Raw genomic sequence first — 21298 nt, 5'->3', positions numbered from 1 at the left:
TATAAACTATTTACGAAATATGTGAGTATATATTTGTACGAAAGCTCATCATATTATGGTAGGTGGTACTTGAAACTTGAGAACCTTATAGTAAAATTAACAGGAAAAGCTGAATCACCTGTTAAATGATCGTACTATACATAGTGTGGTATGGAGATGTTTGGGATAGGTACGTAACTGCTGGGGAAATTTTTCAATATGCAGTGTGTTACTCAGATATGCACATACCCAGTACTTATATACGTATGTACATCCTCAAGTATTGTGAGTAATATACTAAAATGCCAATTACAGTGAATTTTTTCTGTTTTTTGTCCTTTAAATCGTACAATATGAAACCATTTTTACGTTTCGGTAACATTTATCAACTAAATCACTTGCTTGAAGAATTGATGATCAAAAAAGTTCAATGAAGTAGGAAAAAATTATCGTGAACTTCTGATGTAAGTACCTACCTACCTACCTACCTACCTACCAATACTTAACACATTAATTAGATAGTACCGGTATTTGTATTAGTGTCTGTAGAAAATATGGTGGTAAAATTTGAGATTTTCTCTCAGATTTTCATGACGAATCCCATAATTTTAATTGAATTTCAATTTTCATCACTGAATAGAATAAGATGAACTGTCACGAATCACTTTACACATTCTTACATTTAAATTTTTCCAAATGAAACCTTGCAACGAATTTTTACTACGTAGTTTGTAATATCGCATCATGTACCTATTTAATGGTCAAAGTACCACTTTTGACGAAAAAAATGTTGAATTACACATTAAAATTGCAATAATCTCAACAAAATTCCGGATACAGTTCTCCCCAAAAGTGCATCATTCACATTTTCAAGGCAATTTTTTAAAAAAAAGGAAATATTATAAGTAGGTAACAAACTTACGCGGTGCCACGAGGTCACAAAATTTGCAAATTTTAATCGCATCATTCTTTTCTTCATTTACTTGAACAGACATATTTATGGCAAAGTCGACGAAATTCACGCAATAATGGTATTTATTTACTGTTACTAGTGCACTTCACTTAGGTCACAAAATAAACGCATTCCACAACGCCACAACTCTATACTTCAATCGTTCAAATTAACCCATAAAAGCTATATTGTTTTTATCATTGAAATGTACACCTATGCGTACGAAATGATCGAAGTATGTAATGTACTATATATATAATGAAGCAGATAACATTAGATAAGCGAATTGTACTGTATACAGAATAAGACCCTAGTAGGTAAACGTTGCCAAATATTTATTAAAGCATTATGCACTTGTAGCAATAGATGCAATTCACTATGTTTTAAGTACATAGGTAGACATAAACGTTAACGGTAAATTTTTCACTATCGAATTTGAATCAAAAATTTGTATCCAAATAAATACAGTATGACACAAAAGTAGTGCTCGGTAGCTTTTATTTCCAAGTGGAAAGAGCTAGTGAGATAAATGAAGCGGCGTTGAGGTTGAGTAGGGAAAAATAAAAGAGCTTTCGAAAGCGACCTTGAAAATTTCAGGCCCATGCACAGGGTGTCCACAATTGAAAAACCGGTTTGGTCAAAAAATTCAAACTGGTTTTTATTGGCGCAATGTATTCTACACTTTAAGGCAACAAAAACATGATATGAATTTTATGAAACCGGTTCATTAATTTGCAACCAGTTAACAAAAAATACCCAAAAATTGTAGATAGAGAAAAAAGCTTGAAACAAAAATTGTAGAGCGTGAAAAATTACACAATTCTGTCTAACCACATTTTGAAACCGGTTCATTGGTTCGCATTTAGCAACCAGTTTTCATTAATTCGCAGCAAGCCATCGAAAGTTACCTGGTTGCAAATTAATTAGCCATTTTCAAATCCGATCAACAAAAATGGGTCAATTTTTCACGCTCTACAACTTCTGTTTCTAGTTTTTTTCTCTATCTTCAATTTTTAGGTGATTGTCAAAAACTGGTTGCTAAATGCGAATCAATTAACCGGTTTCGAAATGCGATTGAACAGAATTGTGTAATTTTTCACGCCCCACAACTTTTGTTTCAAGCTTTTTTTTCGATTTCCGATTTTTAGGTGATTTTTGATAACTGGTTGCAAATTAATGAACCGGTTTCATAAAATTCATATCACGTTTTTGTCGCCTTAAAGTGTAGAATACATTGCGCCAATAAAAACCAGTTTGAATTTTTTGACCAAACCGGTTTTTCAATTTGTGGACACCCTGTGCATGAGCCTGAAATTTCCAAGGTCGCTTTTGAAAGCTCTTATTTTTTCCCTACTCAACTCCGCTTCATTTATTTCACTAGCTCTTTCCACTTAGAAATGAAAGCCAACGAGCACTACTTTTGTGTCATACTGTACATACCATACCTACAGGGTGCCCAGAAATATCGAGCACCCCAAGAAAGTTTTTTACAAAAATACTTTGGTTGGTCACAGTGAATGATAATAATAATAGCACATGATTGCTTGTTGGACTGGAGAGATAACATTCCACCAATCATATGCATCTATTTCACGTTGCCAACCTATATTTTTAATGAAAAACTTTCTTAGGGGTGCTCGATATTTCTGGGCACCCTGTACCTAGTACCTACCTTATCGTTTAAATGAAATTTGCAAATTTGGGAAGGGACAGAAATAAGTCACCCATTATACTTAGTCCAAGAGATATACCACTGCGATTGGGCCGAAATAACTGAAAGCTGGGGATGGTCTCAAAAGTTATTATACATACCCCTATTTTGAAAACACTTGGTCTGCCGATCCGCAGCTGCTGCTTTAAAGCTCAGTGAAAGCTCGAAAGTTCAAAATTTTTCTGAACTTTCAGCTGAGAAAACTGATGGCTAAAATTGGTGCCTACTTATAGCATTTTTCGCGCTGAATCCGAATATATCGGTCTGCCGACCCATAAGTGCTGCCAAAGCCCCGCCAGACTGGTTCAAAAGGGGAGCAATTTTGAAAAATGTCATGTTTTTGGGCTAAATTCTCAAAAAGAGCTACAAAATCAAGTTAAAAATTATTTTCAAGCAGTTTAACAGAATGCTCTATTGCTAAGATGATTTTTAGGCACCAAAATTTTTCAAAATTTTTATTTTTGGGGGTGGGGTGTGAGGGGAGTATTAATGAATTCAGCAAATATGGCTTTGTGATACATCAAAATGTATGTTTTTTGACCGTATTGTCCTCCAATGTGAAAAATATTACCACAATTGAATTCTAAGGCCCAAAAAACATATATTTTGATACATCACAAGACCACATTTGCTGAATTCATCAATACTCCCCTCACGCCCCACCCCCCAAAAAATGAAAATTTTGAAAAATTTTGGTGCCTAAAAATCATTTTAGCCATAGCGCATTCCATTAAGCTGCTTGAAAATAATTTTAAACCCAATTTAGTAGATTTTTTTGAGAATTCAGCCCAAAAACATGAAATTTGTCAAAATTGCTCCCCTTTTGAACCAGTCTGGCGGGGTTTTGGCGGCACTTATGGGTCGGCAGACCGATATATTCGGATTAAGCGCGAAAAATGCTATAAGTAGGCACCAATTTTAGCCATCAGTTTTTCTCAGCTGAAAGTTCAGAAAAATTTTGAACTTTCGAGCTTTCACTGAGCTTTAAAGCAGCAGCTGCGGATCGGCAGACCAAGTGTTTTCAAAATAGGGGTATGTATACTAACTTTTGAGACCATCCCCAGCTTTCAGTTATTTCGGCCCAATGACAGTGGTATAGCTCTTGGACTATTAGATTGATTTTTTTTTCACATACAATGCAAGTTTTTTAAAGATGAAATTTGTAACAAATTAAGGTAAATATTTTGAAATGTGTAGAAAACATCAATTCTTAAATACAGGGTGTCCAAAGTTTAAATACAATTTTCCAAAGCAGCTGGAAAAAATTCTAATTTAAATAATGGTCCATTTTTAAAATTTGAATGACTATACTTGTCTGCGAACAAATGATTAATTCACCTTGTGGGGGGAGGGGGGGGGTGTCAGACGTTGATTTTGACGGGGGAAAAAATGCACCACTGATGAGATCTCAAAATGCAGAAATGTTATTCAAACTGAAAAATTTTCTAGATTTGAAGAGTGATCATTTCAATTTTTTTTCATTTTTTATTTATTTATTTTCAGAAAGATATGACCTCAACATTAGGTACCTACGTAAAAAAGTGCAATCCCCTCCGCTTTCAACGAAAATTCGAAAGAGGAGGTTCAAAAATTAGGAATACTTCGATTTTTGGGGCAATGGCTCACTTTCTATAGAACCAATACGGTTTAAATTTTGGATTTGAGATTAAAACGTGATTTAGAAGAGAAAAAAAAATCAAAATTTTGGAATCCTCATTTTTGGCACCTCCTTCCCAAATTTGAATTTCTCAAAAATTATATTTATAGGTGCAAGTATTTACTGAAAGAGTGAAAGCTTCCTATTAAAGGAAAAAAAACTTTTCAACTACAACAGGCTAAAAACGAAAACTGGCGAAATTTTTTTTAGCTAGTAGGTAATAGCTTTGACATAACCCTTACCTAACTCAATTAACCACAATTTTACTGGTAGTGCTTCATTTTACGCAACGTTGTCGTCAGCCCAAACAAACCATAAAAGAAATAGCCATTAAACCACTGCCTCGTAGCATATAAAAGCTATAAAAAAATAAAAAAACCATACGCGACACCTATAAAACAATTATTCCACATTAAAGTCTATTTCTGGATGTGTATAATACTCTCTTCCTTTTTGACATATCAACCTGTACATCTTTCCTACGTTCTTATACCCAAACAACGTATAGGCCTCCAGTATTCCTAAACAACAAACAAACCTACATCCTGCAGCAGATCATATCATATACGAAACACGACCTATGCTCATCTCAGATACATTTGCCATTTCCAATTCCACGCTTAATTAAACCAGCCCGCAGCTTCCCAAAATATTCGCATTAGACAATATGGCAACATCGCCAATACTTACAAAGTATTTCTCTTCCAGACACCTCCACCCCACCACCCGTCGAGCACGTTCTCTTCAAATGGCCGCAGGTTTTTTTTGAATTCTTCTTGAAATCGACCCATTGTATTCGTATTTAATGAGGGTTAAAATTTCAATACATACCTACATATACGTTCAGTATTCCCTCGATGCAGACTTTTCACTTTGAAAACTCAAATACGTATATTCGCACATTAATCGTGTATAATGTGACGAAAAAGCACGTTTTTGACTCTTTTACTATTACTCGTACCTCGAGCTCGTGAAATGTGAAACCGCGTAGGTACTAGGTAGTCGGTGGTGTGAATTTTGTCTTTGATTTCGCATTTTTACTTCGTGGTAAGTACTAAGTAGGTATGCATTTCTTATTGTAGACGAGTGATTGATTAATTGAGTCAAAAGGAGGACAAAATGATAGGTTGTGAAATTTGTAAACAACCCTTATAATAACGGTGCATGTAGATTAACTGAGGGAAGGTCGCGAATAAAAATTTTACTTTTTAATTGTTTCAAAAAAAACGTAGGTATACAAACGTGTTGTTTACAATACCTACCTACGTTTTTATTTTGTTTGCATCACTCTTCGGCTTCTCTATTCTATACATACACGTATTTTTCAATTACGACATCGTCGCAAGGATGTCTTTAACGAGGTAATTTATCACTTTTGTATATTAGGTAGTCGTATTTATTGCGAATCGTTTCCATTTTTGAGTATTGTACTTTTACCGATCGATATCGAGGAAGTACGAGTAGTAACCCCAAGTTAATAGGGCTTTTGAACCAACAATGTACTAGCTAGTTTATACCTACACATTACTTGTTTTTTTTTCCTGGGACATGGTAATTGGAATTATTGACAATTTCATTTGATTTAAAGCAGTATTTTGGAAAAAGGGAGATGAAGATGGATTTGAAACCGAACAAAAATTCCGAGTAAAAAAAAACTGACCAATTCTATGTTATTTTTATATAGGTAGTAGATTGTTCGAAATGCAATACATGTTGAAACTTATGAATAAATCCTTCGAAATCCTAAAAAAATGGCATTAAAATATCAAAAAAGAAAATACAAAATACAAAATACAAAATACAAAATGCTGTAAAAATTGCTGTTTTAAAAAATCCTAAAATAACTGTACCTTAATTTCGGACACCAGTTTTTAAAACAAACTCAATCGATAAAAACAAAACAAAATAGAGACGTGAACACTGAACAAATTATCTACGTAAAACAAAAATGTGTTCCAAGTTGCATTTTTTTCTGATTTCTTTTTTATCAGTCGAAAATACTGCCCAAAATTATAATGCTGCGATACAATCATTAATACTCACCTATTTGACGTTTCAATTTTTTTTTTTCTTAAAAATTTTTGTAAAAATTCATTACCTGCTTTTTCGATGTTTTAAGTAGTTTTAAAGACATTTAAACGAATTTTTGTTCATTTTCAGTTTTTTACGACTTTTTTCGAACTGTCAAGACTGAATTTTTAACGATCTTCGCCGTTTGTTTGAACTTTTTTATTAATGTTTTACTTACACTACTATTTTTTCACAATTTCAATCATTTTTCCTTCATTTTCAACAATTTTATAATTTATTTAAAACAATTTCCACAAATTTCACAACCTAGATAACTGTAATTTTATTCCACTTTTGTTATTTTTTTTACTTTTCAAAGTTTTTAAAATGATTTTCATTTTTAAAAAATAACAATTTTTAATGTGATAAAAAATGTCAAAAATGGCAATTTTGTATAAAAATGGCAATTTTGAATGGAAATGATAATTTCTGATGAAAAATGACGAAAATGTTATTTTTTAATAAAATTTGCAATCTTTGATAGAAATAACAATTTTTGATAAAATTGGCAATTTAACCTAATAAAAAACATCAACCTCACAAACCAAATCTAACCCCCCCCCCCCTTACGGGTGTAATAATCTTGTAATTACAAATACCCAAAAAAAAAAGAAAAGAATTAAAATTACAATTAAATTAACTACATATTATTTATAAAGAATTACTAAAACAGTAAAAATATGTAGTTTGAAACACCCGTTAAAAAAATTCAATTGCTACAAAAATCGTAAAAACTGATGAAAATTTCTTTTTTTTCATTTTTTTATTATATTGTTTAAACAGTTAGGTAATAAATAAAAAATAGCAATTCCTGATGAAAAATGATAAAAATGATAATTTTTGGTGAAAATAGCACCTTTGGATAGAAATGACAGTTTTTGATGAAATAATTACAGGGTGTCCACTCATTTCTGGAAATGATTTTCCCTGACTTTTTCAGGTTTTCCAGGCCAATTTTTCCATTTTTCCAGACCATTTTTTAAATTTTCTATACACTTTAATTAAAGATGAATTTGGGGGGGGGGGGGTGGGGGGAGAATTTTATTTCATAAGCTTCTCTTCGAACTGAATACCACTTCGGATATAAAAAAACCTCAAAACTTCGATTATAAACTTTTTAGGTAAATTAAAAATAGCGAAACGAGGGCTAGAACATTTGAAAATTTTCCATTTCGAGAAGCCTAAAAACGAAGTTTTTTTAATGCAGAGTTTATTTTTTGGTTTCTTAAATTTTAATATTGGAATGATGTTTTTTTGAAAGAAGTTATTTTTGAAAAAGAAAAGAGAACAGGCTCGAGCGAAAGCTTCTAAAAATTTTCATTTCAAGAGGCATAAAAACGAGGTTTTTTCATGTGGAGACAAGTAGTTTTTTTTGGATTTTAAAATTTTAGAATTTGAATGATACTTTTTTCGAAGGAAATTGATTTTGACAAAGAAAACAGAACAGGCCCAAGCGAGGGCGAAAAATCTTGTAAATTTGTATTTTGAGATGCATAAAAACGATTGTTTTTTTGTGAGGAGTTCATTTTTTGGTTTTAAAACTTGATTTTTATTATCTAGAAATGTTCATTTTGCTGTGAAAAAAAAAGAAAACAAGCCTGAGCAATGCGAGGGCAAAAGTTTTAGAAAATTTGTCTTTCGAGAAGTAAAAAATAATATTTTTCTTTCATCGCAGGTCCTTATCCAAAATTTGCAATTGACTGCTTTTTCAAAATTCCAGGGATTTTGCGTGAAAATTACAAAATTCCCTGACTTTTCCAGACTGACCAAATTCTCTGACTTTTCCAGGTTTTCCACGCTTGTGGACACCCTGTTTGGCAATTTTGGATAAAAAGTACAATTTTAGTATTCGTAAAGATTTCTAAACAGTTTAATTGCCTGAAATACTTTTTAAAAAAAACTGTAAGTGTATCAAAAATCATTAAAAACTGATAAATATTTTTCGAAAAAAATCTCAAGAGAGTAGGTACCTAACAAAAATATACCTAGTTTCTGGAATTTTATATAGGAGTTTTTAGAAACTGATAAATTTTTGAGAGAAATTGAGGAGTTCTATAGAAAAGGGGCCTTAGTCCTTTTTTTTGTTTTTTTTTCATTTTTTTACAATTTTGAATGTATTAAAAATTTTTTTTTATTAATTTCACCATATTCAGTGATGTTGAAAATATGTTCTTCTATGAAAATAAAACGAATTGGAAAATGTTAGCTTGTAGAAAAATTTTCCAAGTCCATTTGAACTTGTAAAAATCAGTGAAAAAAATTGACGAATATTCAACACGACTGAAGACGATTGTTTTTTTCAGAATTTAATGAACAAATTACAATTTTTTGATCTATCCTACTTTTTGTTCAAATGATCCATTATTCCGTATCATCACTTGGGACCTTTCTAACGGTCAATACAATTTGAAAAATATTATGCAAATATATTTGAGTAAAGATGCAAATGTCTTTGCCTCATCAATTGGCTTTAGTGATCTCAGATTTCAATTATCTACTCATATGGCTGTACTCCTCAAATCGTAATTTTGAAAAAATATCAATACTGTAGTCTGTAATTCACTTACGCCATTTTTTCCAATCTTTCATCATCTGAATTGACTTCATGGCAACCAAATTTTAAAATATTTCAAGGAGGATTTTTTCCTAACGTTTCCCTGCAAATCATCATAATTAATTATTTACAGTCTGGATCTCTCTAGTCGAAAATTTTCTAACGAAAAATGGCGACGATAATCTGTTTCATTCCATTCCTCGTCCCTCTGCTGGTCTCTCGCGACTCTCGTTTCATCGTTTCATTAAATTATTGACCGCCGTAATAAAAATTAATTAACCCGCATATATTCCACGTCACCGTATCGGTCAAAAAGGTTGCGTGAAATTGAAATCGATAGGAAAATTTTTCACGTTGGTGAACCTTGTTGTTACAACAACGTCTGCCTATTTTGTTCGCTACAATTTTACACCTTCCCAGAAAATTCTCAATTAATCACGAATCACGATTATCCGGTTGCACCGCATCGTATCGATCAAAAAAAAAAAACGAAAGTAAGAGTAAGAGCGGCGCGATGCTATCGTAAAATATATGCACCCGAGTACATTGTACATCTAGAGGTAATTTACATTCGACATGGGCGATAATTAGAACAATACAGGGGTACCAAAGAACACAAACGTACGTCATTCTATTTCGGTAATCGATTTAGTCGTCTATTTGAAGTATAAATCGCCTTTTCGAGTTCATAATTCTCACGATAAAAGAGGAGATAGGGATTCACTCGCGCGACGAACATGTGTCTAAAAAACAAACCTAGTAATCACGTATAGGTAGACGTAGCAGCAGCATATGGATTTTATAAAACACACATATGTACATTGGTAGGTACATTTGAAACCCCCTGGGATTGGTCACTGGTCACAAAAAAATTCGTCGTTTGAATAATTCAGTACCTACGTTGAGGATCTAAGGCCAAGGATAATCCTCTGAGATTTACCTATCGTCTATCACTTACATACAATGTTATGTAAAATGAATCTAGTTTAGAAAACCCCCTCGAAATAGGAGCACGTCGATGGTAAGTAATTTTTTACATTCGTTCATCTTTTGGTTTATCTACATACGTAAGTTTTGGGTTGTTTTTATATGGTTCGGCTTCATTCAATGCGAGTGTAATATAGTAATTTTCGAGACCAGTGAACCTGTATTTTTTTAATAAACAATGGTGTAGTTATTGTGATACCTAACCGATGGGAAATTAATCGTCGATACGAATTCGAATTATAAAATTATCATAATATAGGTAAACCCACGAGAAATCATTATACTGTAATGTCGATTACTACCCAGGTAGTTATTTCAAAACAGTTTTTATTCCATTTTAGGAGAATACTCGTTCGTTTAAATTCCCATTTGCGAGTAGGTTTTGATGGGAAATGCGACGTTATCACGACATTTCTTAAATTATCGATAAAACTTTCATAAAGTTTGTTGCAAAATTTTTTACTTACATGTACTTTAATGCATAGGTAAAGGTATGTAGGTACCTTGGTTGCGTGAGGAAGGTTACTTAATTTTTTACTCCTTCCCTATCTTCACGATTGATTTTAGATTTCAATTAGTATGTACTCGGATTTTTTTTTTTTTTACTTTTTAAGATGTCTACTCGATAACTCATATGGTCATGTTTGACGACCATGACGTCAATCAATGATGCATAAAATATTATTTCGTTCACGCCATTAAACTTCTTATGGCAAACAGATGAGAAATAGTTACTTCGATCGGTCAGTTTATTCTGAAATTCAAAAGTGATCTCATACTTTATGATTAAGCGATCAAAAAATTTCTCGGTTGAGGTTCAATTTCAAAAATTTTTCACTGGAATTTTAGCTGTATCGATACCTATTTCAAAATTCACGAACGGTTTCGAGACATCAAGAACAGTAAAAGGGACACATTTCTAATTTCAATTTTCAAACGTTGCTATTTTTCTTCAAAGTTTTGAATCAGAAAATCAAAAAACAGAGTTCTTTCTGAAAAACGTCTAATCAAGTTTGATATAGTTTTTACAAAAGCCATCTGAGGAAATTTCTCACTTTTGGTCATTTTTATTTTCAAATTTCTTTTAAAAAACCTTGACGAATTTATAGTTGAATAATTAAAATGCAAAAATTTTCCTTGGGTTAAAAAATTAATTGACTTTCACTTATTTTTGATCAGTGCTGGCCCATCTGATATTGAACTTTCATTTGAAATTTTTCGAAGAAACGAAAATTAAATCTTACTTATGACTTGATAAGTAATAATTTTTTAGATTCAATAATTTACAACAAAAAATCAATCTTGAATTTTTCCCAATTTTTATTTTCAAATTTTTTTTTCCATTCAAGTTTCATGATTTTTCTAAAATTTCATCAAATGAATTCCTTAAAATCATAAATTTGGTGGAACTGACGTGTAATTTTTTCCATACCCCCTCCATCGCATTCCAGTACCACCGAGAGTCAATGTGAGCCCAGGGTAAAAAATCAGGCCCTCTGGAAAATTTTTCACACTTTTCTCCCTCTCTGAAGCAAGTAGGTACCTAACCTACATTTTTTTTTCAAAAATTGAAGTCGAAAATGAGTTGTTAACGAAAACAGCATTTTTTCATAAGTTTTCTCCCATGAAGATGTCCCTTTGCCCCTTCCCCTAATTGATAGTTTCGTGTTCAAAAAAAAGTTCATCGGAGAAGTTGCTTCTAGAAAATAAAAAAGAAGTGTTCTCAGTTTTTTTTGAGAAAGTTTTTCACAAGAATCGACTTTTTAAAAAAAAGAATAAAAGCAAAGTTTATTGACTCTTGTTCCATGAAGTTTTAATTTTTTTGAATTCAAAAATAAAAGTTGCATTTTCTTTTTAAAATGAAGTTTGAATTTTCTCTGCGTTTTCTTTTCAAAATGAAGTTTGGATTTTCTCTCCAAATTTATATAGTTTGCATACTCTCTTCAAAAACGAAATAAAAAATTCACTTTTTCTTCTAAAAACCAAGTTCAGAAACTTTTTTTTAAAAAAACGTAGGCCCTCTGGACAACATGGGTCCGTGGCAAACTGCTCCACAATTGCTTCCCTAAATTAATTCCCAAAAAATATTATTAAAAAAAGTTCTCACCGCAATTTTTCAAATTCTACTTGTAAAATGAAAGCTGTCGCATTTTTTAAATTTACTCGTATTATAAAAAATTAAACTTTCACTTTCACTTCAAAAATTCAATTTTGAGTTTTTAAATTTAAATTATTACAAATTTTTGAATTTTCTGAATATTTTCTTTAAAACTTCTTTAAACCAATTTTCTTCAAATTTATAACCCAACTTGAGATATGAATATTTCAACTTTGGGCGTTCCACAGCAAATTACCAATCCGTGAAAATTATTATCCCCTCCTCCTCCTCCTTTGGATTAGAAACGACCCATGGTTATTTTACCAAACAAACGATGAGAATTCGGAAAACAGACTGACTTTTCGCAAAATAAAAATCTTTTACGAACGAATTGATTGATCCACTTTTTTTAAAACACTCATTCGCGAACGAATTGATTCGTATAAGTGACTCGTTCGCAAACGATTCGATTCGTACAAGTGACTCGTTCGCGAACGAATCGATTTATATAAGAGACTCGTTCGCGAACGAATCGATTCGTATAGGTGACTCGTTTGCGAACGAATTGACTCGTATAGGTGACTCGTTCACGAACGAATCGATTCGTATAGGTGACTCGCTCTTGAACGAATCGATTCATATAAGTGATTCGTTCGCGAACGAATCGATTCAGTTACTCAATTTTTGGTGAATCATTCACGAACGAATTGAAATTTAAAATATTTTTTCTGAATCATCCACGAACAAATTGAGATTTGTTTGTGAATCATTCGGGAACGAATTGATTCGTATTAGTGACTCATTCGCGAACGAAATGATTCATAAATTGAAGAATTGATCGATTCGTTGGCGAATGGTTCTTTCAAAAAATCGATCAATCCGTTTATGAATGATTCACCAAAAATTGAGGGTCGTATTAGTACTTTGTAGGAATCGAGCAGGCCTAGTGAGATTTCAAGTTTCATCGAAATCGGTTCAGCCATTTACTAGGTAATGAGTTTTAAGAAATGTTGAAAAAAAATTTTGTCGCTCGATAAATTTGAAAGCTTTGAACTTTTGGAACTTGATGATGATGGCGAAATGTCCACCAAGTAGCGTAGTTGTGAAATTTCAAATTTGATCAAAAACAAAATTGAAGGACGAAACATCATTTTTTGGTTTGATGAAGTGAAGTTGAATAAAATAAGTGACATAACGAATAAGACTCAAAGTTCCAAATGAGTCACTAATTTCAACACTTTTACGACGATGCAGTTCTTTACGCTTGAAGACAGATTTTTTAAATAATAATAGGTATTAATATTTTTTTCAAAAACACTGGATTTGGTTCACATCCCCTCTTCTCCCCCCAAAAAAGTCAATGTTGAATTTTTTAAATCATTAAAATAATTTTCAACTGTCTACGTAGAAAATTATCATTTTTCAGCTAGAAATGGCAGCCTCTTCATTTGCCAATTTTTATTTAGAAGATTCCGGAAAACAAAAATAGGATAGGAGTTGCCCCTTCGAGTATAAGCAGTAGGCAAATTTTCGTTCAGATCGACGACTAGTAGTGTAGCTTGCGAGTACCTCTTCCCTTCCCTTCCCTTCCCTTCCCTTCCCTTCCTTTCCTTTCCATTATCACCAGAATTTCTTCGAAAAACGTAGGATTGTCTCCTTTTTTTTTGTTTTTGTTGAGGCAGTCCGTAATTGGATAAGAGTGGAATTTTGAAAAACTAAAGTTAAAACTACTGTTACTGGAAGATATTCTTCGTTTGGCTATTTTTCCGGACTTTCACACATGAATGCAGTAATTTTAGCATACAGATCATTATAGTTCGATGGAGCCATAATCCATCAAACATATCGTAGTCAAATTTAGACTACCAATATCGTCATAGCAGAGCAGCAATTTATGTTGCATCCTACTCGTACGTACATGTAATATTCTAAACAGTACTTAAGACTTCAAGTACGAGAACATTTTTAATATACGCAGATATTTTTATGAATATTCATAAAGAAAAATGCAAAGAGGAAAAAAACATGTATCTAACGGCGGTAATTCGGCATCTGGTGTTTATAAATACACAGCACGTTAGTACGTAACAATTTTCGTAAATTATTGCATGATTTCAAGAAAATTGTTGAATTATCGACGACGATGTACTACACAATACCTATACACATTCGCATCCGTACGATGATACGAACATAGCGAAATGTAATTTGAACAAGTGCGCATTATCGTACATGTGCAATAATACACTTGGACGATTTACGATAACGTTCCCCTAATAAATGGATTTAACAATTGCATCGCATCTAACGACGAGATAGAAGCGATACTATATAAAACACGTTGAAGACAATGCAACATCAAACCACCAGAAATTCCTTCATTTTCGAAGGAATAAGAGAAAAAAAACCCGAGAGGCGAAATTACATAAAAGGGCAATACACTGTGCGAAGACGTGTTTCGAAATCTGAACGAAAAATCAATACCGCGACGTTGCCAAAATTTTGAATTTTCCTGACCTCTTACTGCGTCTAAATTTTCCAATTTTTTCAATCATTAGTTTCTTCACAACATGGATTCTATTTTTATACGAATATGTTCTCTCATAAATAAGATTCTCTAGCCTAGCTTACGTTATCACGTTTCGACCATTTTCATACCATACGATTAGGTTAACTGTACTTTCGAGATGGGCTACAAAGAGTATAACGAGAGAAAACTCATTCAACTGGAAAGGTTACAGACGTTCGAATGTAGAGAAAAACAACTCGAGGCGTCGTCGGTCTCTCTTTTATAGTTACTATGGCACGGATTACGCTGAAAAAAAAATTTCAGCGTGAAAAATTTGTATGCAATTTGGCAACAATGCTTTAACCTACAATAGCGCAATGACACATCGTTCATAAATGCTTCAGCATCGACGCAAAATTCAAATACAGGTGTCATGTCTCTTCGTACAGGACTGCGTCGGATAGGATTACTCCACTTTGAGTAATAATATCCCCCTGCGCTCCAATTCACCCTGGCTAGATGGAAGCTACCAGACATCCTACTACAATGATGATGCAATGTTGCATGCACATAGCACATAGAGTACCACGATTCTTTGTTCAATTCGTTACAATGATACAGGTTTATTACGATGTGATGTACCGAGGAATATGACTATAGGTCCTAGCTATGTACGTGTACCTGTCGAAGTGTCGATACCCAACAGAAAAATATGGATAGGTAGGTACATAACGAGTACTGTTGCGATTGCTTACGACTTCCTCGTTTTCAAGGACACACTTTATATACGAATCCTCAAGATTAGAATCTTCGTCTACTACTAAAATAAACTATAAAGATACCTATTTTTAGGTACATAAATCAAGTTTTTGATTCTTAAACTCACCCAATCCATATTTGGAAAATAACTCCTTAGGTCCAATTTCCGGCTTATCTTGGAAATATTCGACTTTGGTTTTCTTCGTTTCAACGTTAGTAGGTTTTTCAGGAACTTTTTCAACTGGTTTCGTATCTATTGGTTTTTCTTCCACCGGTTTCGTGATCGTTGGTTTGACATCAATCGGTTTCGAATCAATCGGTTTAACATCTACAGGTTTGACACTATCGGTTTTTACATCAATCGGTTTCAAATCTTCGGCATCTAATTCAAGAAAATCTGGAGAACCACTTCGAGGTGAATCGTCGATAATTTCTTTGAGTTTATCGCCAATTTCTTTATCACTTTTCGAAGGGATCGCACTTTCGGTAGGAAGAGTTTCTTTGAATTCGGTCACAGGTTCGATTATATCGTCTGGTAATTGATACGTGGAACGTGTCAGCGAGCTAGCAAATTCATCGTGATGATCTCGATTAGCAATAATAGGTTCGTTCAAAGGATCAAATTCTAACAACGATGAGGAATCATTTTTAGTACTATTTTCTTTGCCAGCAGGTATCTTGAATACTTCGACGTCGTCGTTCACTACGAAATTAGCCAGATCGTTTAATTTATCTGTACCGCAAAAGGAGGTTTCATTTTTAGGAACACCGTACGACGAGGAGTAATCTGGTAAAAATTCGTGTAATTCCGAACTTTTCGGCGGACTAGGTAGGTTGTTCAGATCATCGTTGGATGACTGCAGCTTACTAGGTTCGTGGAATTCCTTTTCCTTGGTGAAAAATTCCGACTGGTGTTCGTTTTCCGGCGTCATATTTTCGTGATAGGAATCGAGCAGGCCATTGCTGGGCGACTTTTGCAAGTTTAGAAAATCGTCTACGTCGTAACTTTTGGCCATACCGTGGTCTACTTCATTGGCGAGTTTATGTTCGATCGATTCGAGCTTGTCGAAAGCTGGCGGTTTGCTCGTATCTACGGATGTATTAACCGGCTCCATTGTTCGAATAAATAAATTAAATAATTACCGGCGAACTGACACTAATAAACTAACCGAAAACCACGTAACACAAAGCGGACGGTGTAATTCACGATCATGCACCACAAACGAGTATAAATTTGTTTCTGTTTCTTACGGTCGGTGAGTGAGGATGATTCAAACTCCGAGTTTAATCACACTAGCGGTAGGGTTTTTCATGTATCTAACAGCTGATTGTTGTGTCGGCGTATTTACATTGCACTGCACCTTTTTGCCTCGTTACACGACTTCACTAGCACACTTTGCGACCTGCTGTTCGATATTACAATGATGATACCACTTTCAAGTTGATAACTGAACACCGAGCGTTAAGGTGTGCATTTTTCTCCATGTAACATTTTCCTATTCGTTGAATGAGTTCATTTTCTTGGAGAGATTTTGAATTCGCGGGCATGCGTATTTTTTTCGATGCTAGAATAACCACGTTGCCAAGTCGAACGACTGTGACGAAAACGAAATAGGTATTTGTCGTTGGAGAATCATTTTTTTCTATTTATTTCATCATCAATGAGTCATAAATTTATTCATCGGTAGGTTTAGCAATTACTAGTACTAGATGAAATTTTTAATTAGAATTCGCTTCAGAGCGAAAATCACTTCGAAAAATTCCGAAACCGAATTGCATTTTATGACACAAATGTACCTAGACCTGCCTGGCAACGAGGTTCTTTTGTGCATTCACGAGCATGTCAAAACGTGTATTTTTTTATCCCGGGGAATCTCATTAGATATGCTCTCGAGTCTCGATGCTCTCTTTCACTTAGGTATGCATTAATACCGTTCCCAGTTCAAATGTTTTACTATAAAAGGACAATCACTAATCATAAGTTTTGTGGAATAAAATCTCACTAAGTCGAATCATAGTTACCTAGTTGAACTCTACCTGAGCTGTAACGTGTGCCTGTGTTATACTTTTTTCAAGTGATTCGATTGAATAATATTGACTTTAGATGATAAACTGATGAATAGGTATATTTAAGTATAAGTGGACTTTCTATCTTTGACGTGGATTTCATTATAGTTTTGTCTTCATTCGCAGAAAATGATCACAATAAGCAAGAAACCAGTTAAGAATGTATACGAAGAAGATGAGAAGAAAACAAAATCGAGGAATGGTTTTTATTTTTTGGTACGTACCCTACCTATTATTATTATCATCATTTTCAATAAGTTACACCTATTGATAATTGATAAAAATATTGCAACTTTATTGTCATCGATTAAAATTTTACTCAATGTTTTTTTGTAGTACATACGAACCCATAGAAGTTTTGCATTACTACTTACAAAGCTTTATGTAAGTATTGTATTTGTCTACCTCAATGTTTGTAGCTATTATAGGTATTGGTACAAAATTGCACTTTAAATAGTCCAGCATGAGCATAGATATGACGTATGGAGCAGTCCTTTTCCTTCGTCCATTCCCTAAAACTATTTTTTTTTTTAAAAAAGGTGCATTTTAAAGAACTTTTTAAAGCAAATTTGCCAAAAAAAAAAAAAAAATAGGAAGGTATAACGTAGGCAAATTTTTAAAAAATTAAGGGAAAAGTTAATGTTCAATTATTTTTAAAAAAATATTTACAATTTAAAATCAACTCAAAAATGAATACAGTACTCACTTAGGTACCTATTAAAAAGAAAAATACTCGCACCTACCAATTTTAGATGAAGTTTTTGAAAAATTTGAGTATAAGTTGCTCTGGAAAGTTGAATTTTTGTATAAATTTCATGTTTTAAAAATCTGCTGAAGGCTTCTGAACTGCTTGAAAATGTTCGAAACAGTTTTAAATTAATTTGGCAGGTTGAAAACAGGGTAAATCGCAAATTTCAGTTTTCTGTATCGGTTTGGAAAAACTTTGATTTTTTTTCCTTATTTTTGCCCAAATTTGATTTTCAAAAATTTGTTAAAAATAAAAAAAATGCACTTTTGTAATGGGTTTTCGCATGCTAGCTTTTTCGAAAAATTGTTGTGCGAATTATGTGATTTCGGTTGATTTGCCAGTCAAAATGACTGATATTTCGTTAGGTACTAAAGCCAACTTTTTTTCAAACTTTGCTTTAAAATGTTCCTTAACGTCCTCTCTATAAGAAAAAAGTTGTCTCAGAGGATTGGCAGGGGCGTGCAATTGCTCCCTTCGTCATATGCCGGACTATAAGAAATTTGTTTTTAAATTATTTATTTGTTTATTGATTTATTTATTTATTTATTTCAGCGATTCTTTCTGAATGAACCTTCAGTCAAGAACAACAACAACATCAACAACAATATCAACAACAACACATACCAAATAAATGAATCGTTCGAAAAAATTCCATTCTACGTTGCCATTCTGGCTTACATAGGATTTTATGTGCTCCTATTTCTGGGCTACTTGAATCAATTTTTATTCCCTCCAGTGGTAGCCAAAGAAAAGAATCGTGAAGTGAGTAAGGAATTACTAAAAATCATTTCATCGTCAATTTTTAACTATTATACTCAATTAATAAAAATATTGATTGCTGCTCCATTAGGGTTATCCGGCTTTATTCGATAAATTTGAAACTTTTTACTGGAATTATGTATTTAGACGAATAAGAGACGGATGGGAAAGACCCATATGTGGTGTGGCTGGAGCTGAAGTCATGTTGAAAGATCGAGTTACCCATGACAAAGGATGGACCTTTCAGTATGTATAAAAAATTAACAAAATTAAATTTATGAAATACGAATTGAGAAATTGATAGCTTTCGTTCACTTATAGATTTACTGGAACTGAAACGAAATACTTGAATTTAGGTTCCTATAATTACTTGGGATTTGCTCAAGCTGATGGTATTTGTTCGAAACATAGTGTAGAAACAATTGAAAAATATGGCTGTGCCACTGGCAGTACTCGTAAAGAAGTAGGTATGTGTAGATCTACATTCATATATAATTTCATACGAACAATATTCATCTATATTTTTACCGCACCTACTATGGTATTCGTATATTTAATTTGATACAATTTTTTTCTTGTACAGGAACAGTTACCCTTCATCGAGAATTAGAAGAATTGACAGCTCGATTTTTAGGAGTTGAAGATGCAATAATTTTTGGAATGGGTTTCGCGACAAATGCATTAAACCTAGCCAGTATAATGTCGCCCGACTGTTTGGTTATGAGTGATGAGAAAAATCACGCGTCTTTAATTTTAGGCCTGAAATTATCCGGTGCCACTGTTCGAATTTATAAACATAATGGTACGTAAAATTTAGAAGAAAAAAAAATTATAAAAATAACAAAATAAGATCATCTAATTACATACGTAAATAATTTTGTTTCAAGATATGAAAAGTTTAGAAAATAATTTAGTCGATGGTTTAAGAAAAGGCCAACCAGGTACCAAAAAACCGTGGAGAAAATTGTTCATCGTCACAGAAGGAATTTTCAGCATGGAGGGTTCCATCGTAAAATTACCACCACTTTTAGCTATAAAACAAAAATACAAGGTGTTTATCATATTTTGTATTATTATTCGTATAAAAACGTAGGTATTATTTATTCTTTTGCTCACTTCTCCTTTAATTTACAGGCATACGTATATCTCGACGAAGCTCACAGTATCGGTGCATTAGGATCTCGTGGACGAGGAGTAATCGATTACTACGGATGTGATCCCAAACAAGTCGATATACTGATGGGTACATTTACAAAATCTTTCGGATCAGCTGGCGGATATATCGCTGGTTCAAAGGTGAGAGTTTACAGAATCGGATTTTCGATACGTCTTGTTTACGTATTATTTAAATACTCGACTGTCATGTTGCACAGTTTGTTTAACACTAATGGATTGGAATCCGCTGATTGCAGTCGTTGATTGACCATTTAAGAATTCACGGAGATGCTGAATATTATGCTTCTTCGATGCCACCTCCGGTCGGTCAACAAATTTATTCCTCTATGAAAATTATTATGGGAGAAGATGGAACAAACGATGGTAAATTCATTCGAATTTATTGTAAAAGATATTACTACATTGGTAATTTAAACTGTGGTATTTTATCAGGCCAAAAAAGAATTAAACGTTTAGCCAGAAATACGCAATATTTTCGTAGACGTTTACAACAAATGGGATGCATTGTATACGGCAATGATGACTCTCCAGTGGTCCCAATGCTTGTATACATGTACTCAAAAGTAACGTAAGTATCATAACTATTTCTTATATCGAAGTTTTTCGGTGCAAAATCAATACCTGCGAATGTTTTCACTTTCATAGAGCAGTAGTCAGATTATACGCGGACTATAATATTGCCACTGTAGGTGTTGGGTTCCCTGCAACTGCGCTGATGGAATGTAGAATAAGATTTTGCCTTTCAGCTGGACATACTCTGAAGCAACTCAGAAGAGTAGGTTTACTTTTTCATATGGACCGAAAACGTAAGAATTCGAACATGTAATTAATTTTTTTTCGTCCGAAGGTACTGGATATTACCGAAACAATCGCCGATGAAGTTGGATTTCGATATTCGAGAAGAATACCGTTACGTGATATTGGAGTATTTGAATCAGATGATGATGAAGACGCGAGATAATTATATATTTTCAGACATTTGCCAGATGAATTCGAACAATGTATACGATTTGTACCAAAGTAGTATTTGTAATGCACTGATTTTAAAGATCAAAGTTGTAATGGAAATAATAGAATGTAATTTCAATGTAATACCTTCGATATGAATCGTGCCCCTGAATGTTTAAATTTTTAGCCAGTTATTCATTTTTTGAGAATGTTTAATTATTGACTGATTTTTCACGTAATAAATGATCGATTTTTTTGTACCAATTATTACAAAAGATTAGATCTTTCACGAGATAATTTTCATCATGAATTTAAAACAGGAAA

The 21298-nt window shown here is 33.2% G+C and overlaps 2 protein-coding genes across 10 annotated transcripts in view; one reads left to right on the top strand and one right to left on the bottom strand.

The window, feature by feature from the left end:
- The window catches only part of LOC135843749 (reticulon-1-A-like), a 46270-nt gene extending 29524 nt beyond the window's left edge, over nt 1–16746 (bottom strand). The window contains exon 1 of one of the 3 annotated variants that reach the window (XM_065361737.1): nt 15404–16746. In XM_065361737.1, coding sequence (XP_065217809.1) covers nt 15404–16391 — 988 coding nt within the window. In that variant the 5' untranslated portion in view covers nt 16392–16746. The remainder of the gene's footprint in view (nt 1–15403) is intronic. The other 2 variants (XM_065361735.1, XM_065361736.1) reach the window with 2 other exon arrangements.
- Nucleotides 229–21230, top strand: LOC135843748 (serine palmitoyltransferase 2-like). Of its 7 annotated transcripts, none has more exons than XM_065361730.1 (13): nt 229–443; nt 17470–17559; nt 17680–17727; nt 18644–18853; nt 18942–19096; nt 19172–19317; nt 19434–19652; nt 19738–19901; nt 19985–20146; nt 20263–20389; nt 20459–20594; nt 20672–20801; nt 20874–21230. In XM_065361730.1, exons 2-13 carry the CDS (start codon nt 17473–17475, stop codon nt 20985–20987), a joined length of 1698 nt encoding a protein of 565 aa, XP_065217802.1. In that variant the 5' UTR covers nt 229–443; nt 17470–17472; the 3' UTR covers nt 20988–21230. The 7 variants fall into 7 exon arrangements, 6 of the variants coding, with proteins under 6 accessions (XP_065217802.1, XP_065217803.1, XP_065217800.1 ...); XM_065361731.1 differs by lacking the exon at nt 229–443 and adding an exon at nt 5324–5346; XR_010558379.1 differs by lacking the exon at nt 229–443 and adding an exon at nt 9803–9944 and having other exon boundaries at nt 20677–20801.
- The last annotated feature ends 68 nt before the right edge of the window (nt 21231–21298 follow it).

This window comes from Planococcus citri, chromosome 4 (assembly GCF_950023065.1).
Source record: "Planococcus citri chromosome 4, ihPlaCitr1.1, whole genome shotgun sequence".
Lineage (NCBI taxonomy): Eukaryota > Metazoa > Arthropoda > Insecta > Hemiptera > Pseudococcidae > Planococcus > Planococcus citri.
The sequence above is the reverse complement of the archived record's forward strand: the minus strand, read 5'-3'. Positions and strand labels throughout refer to the sequence as shown.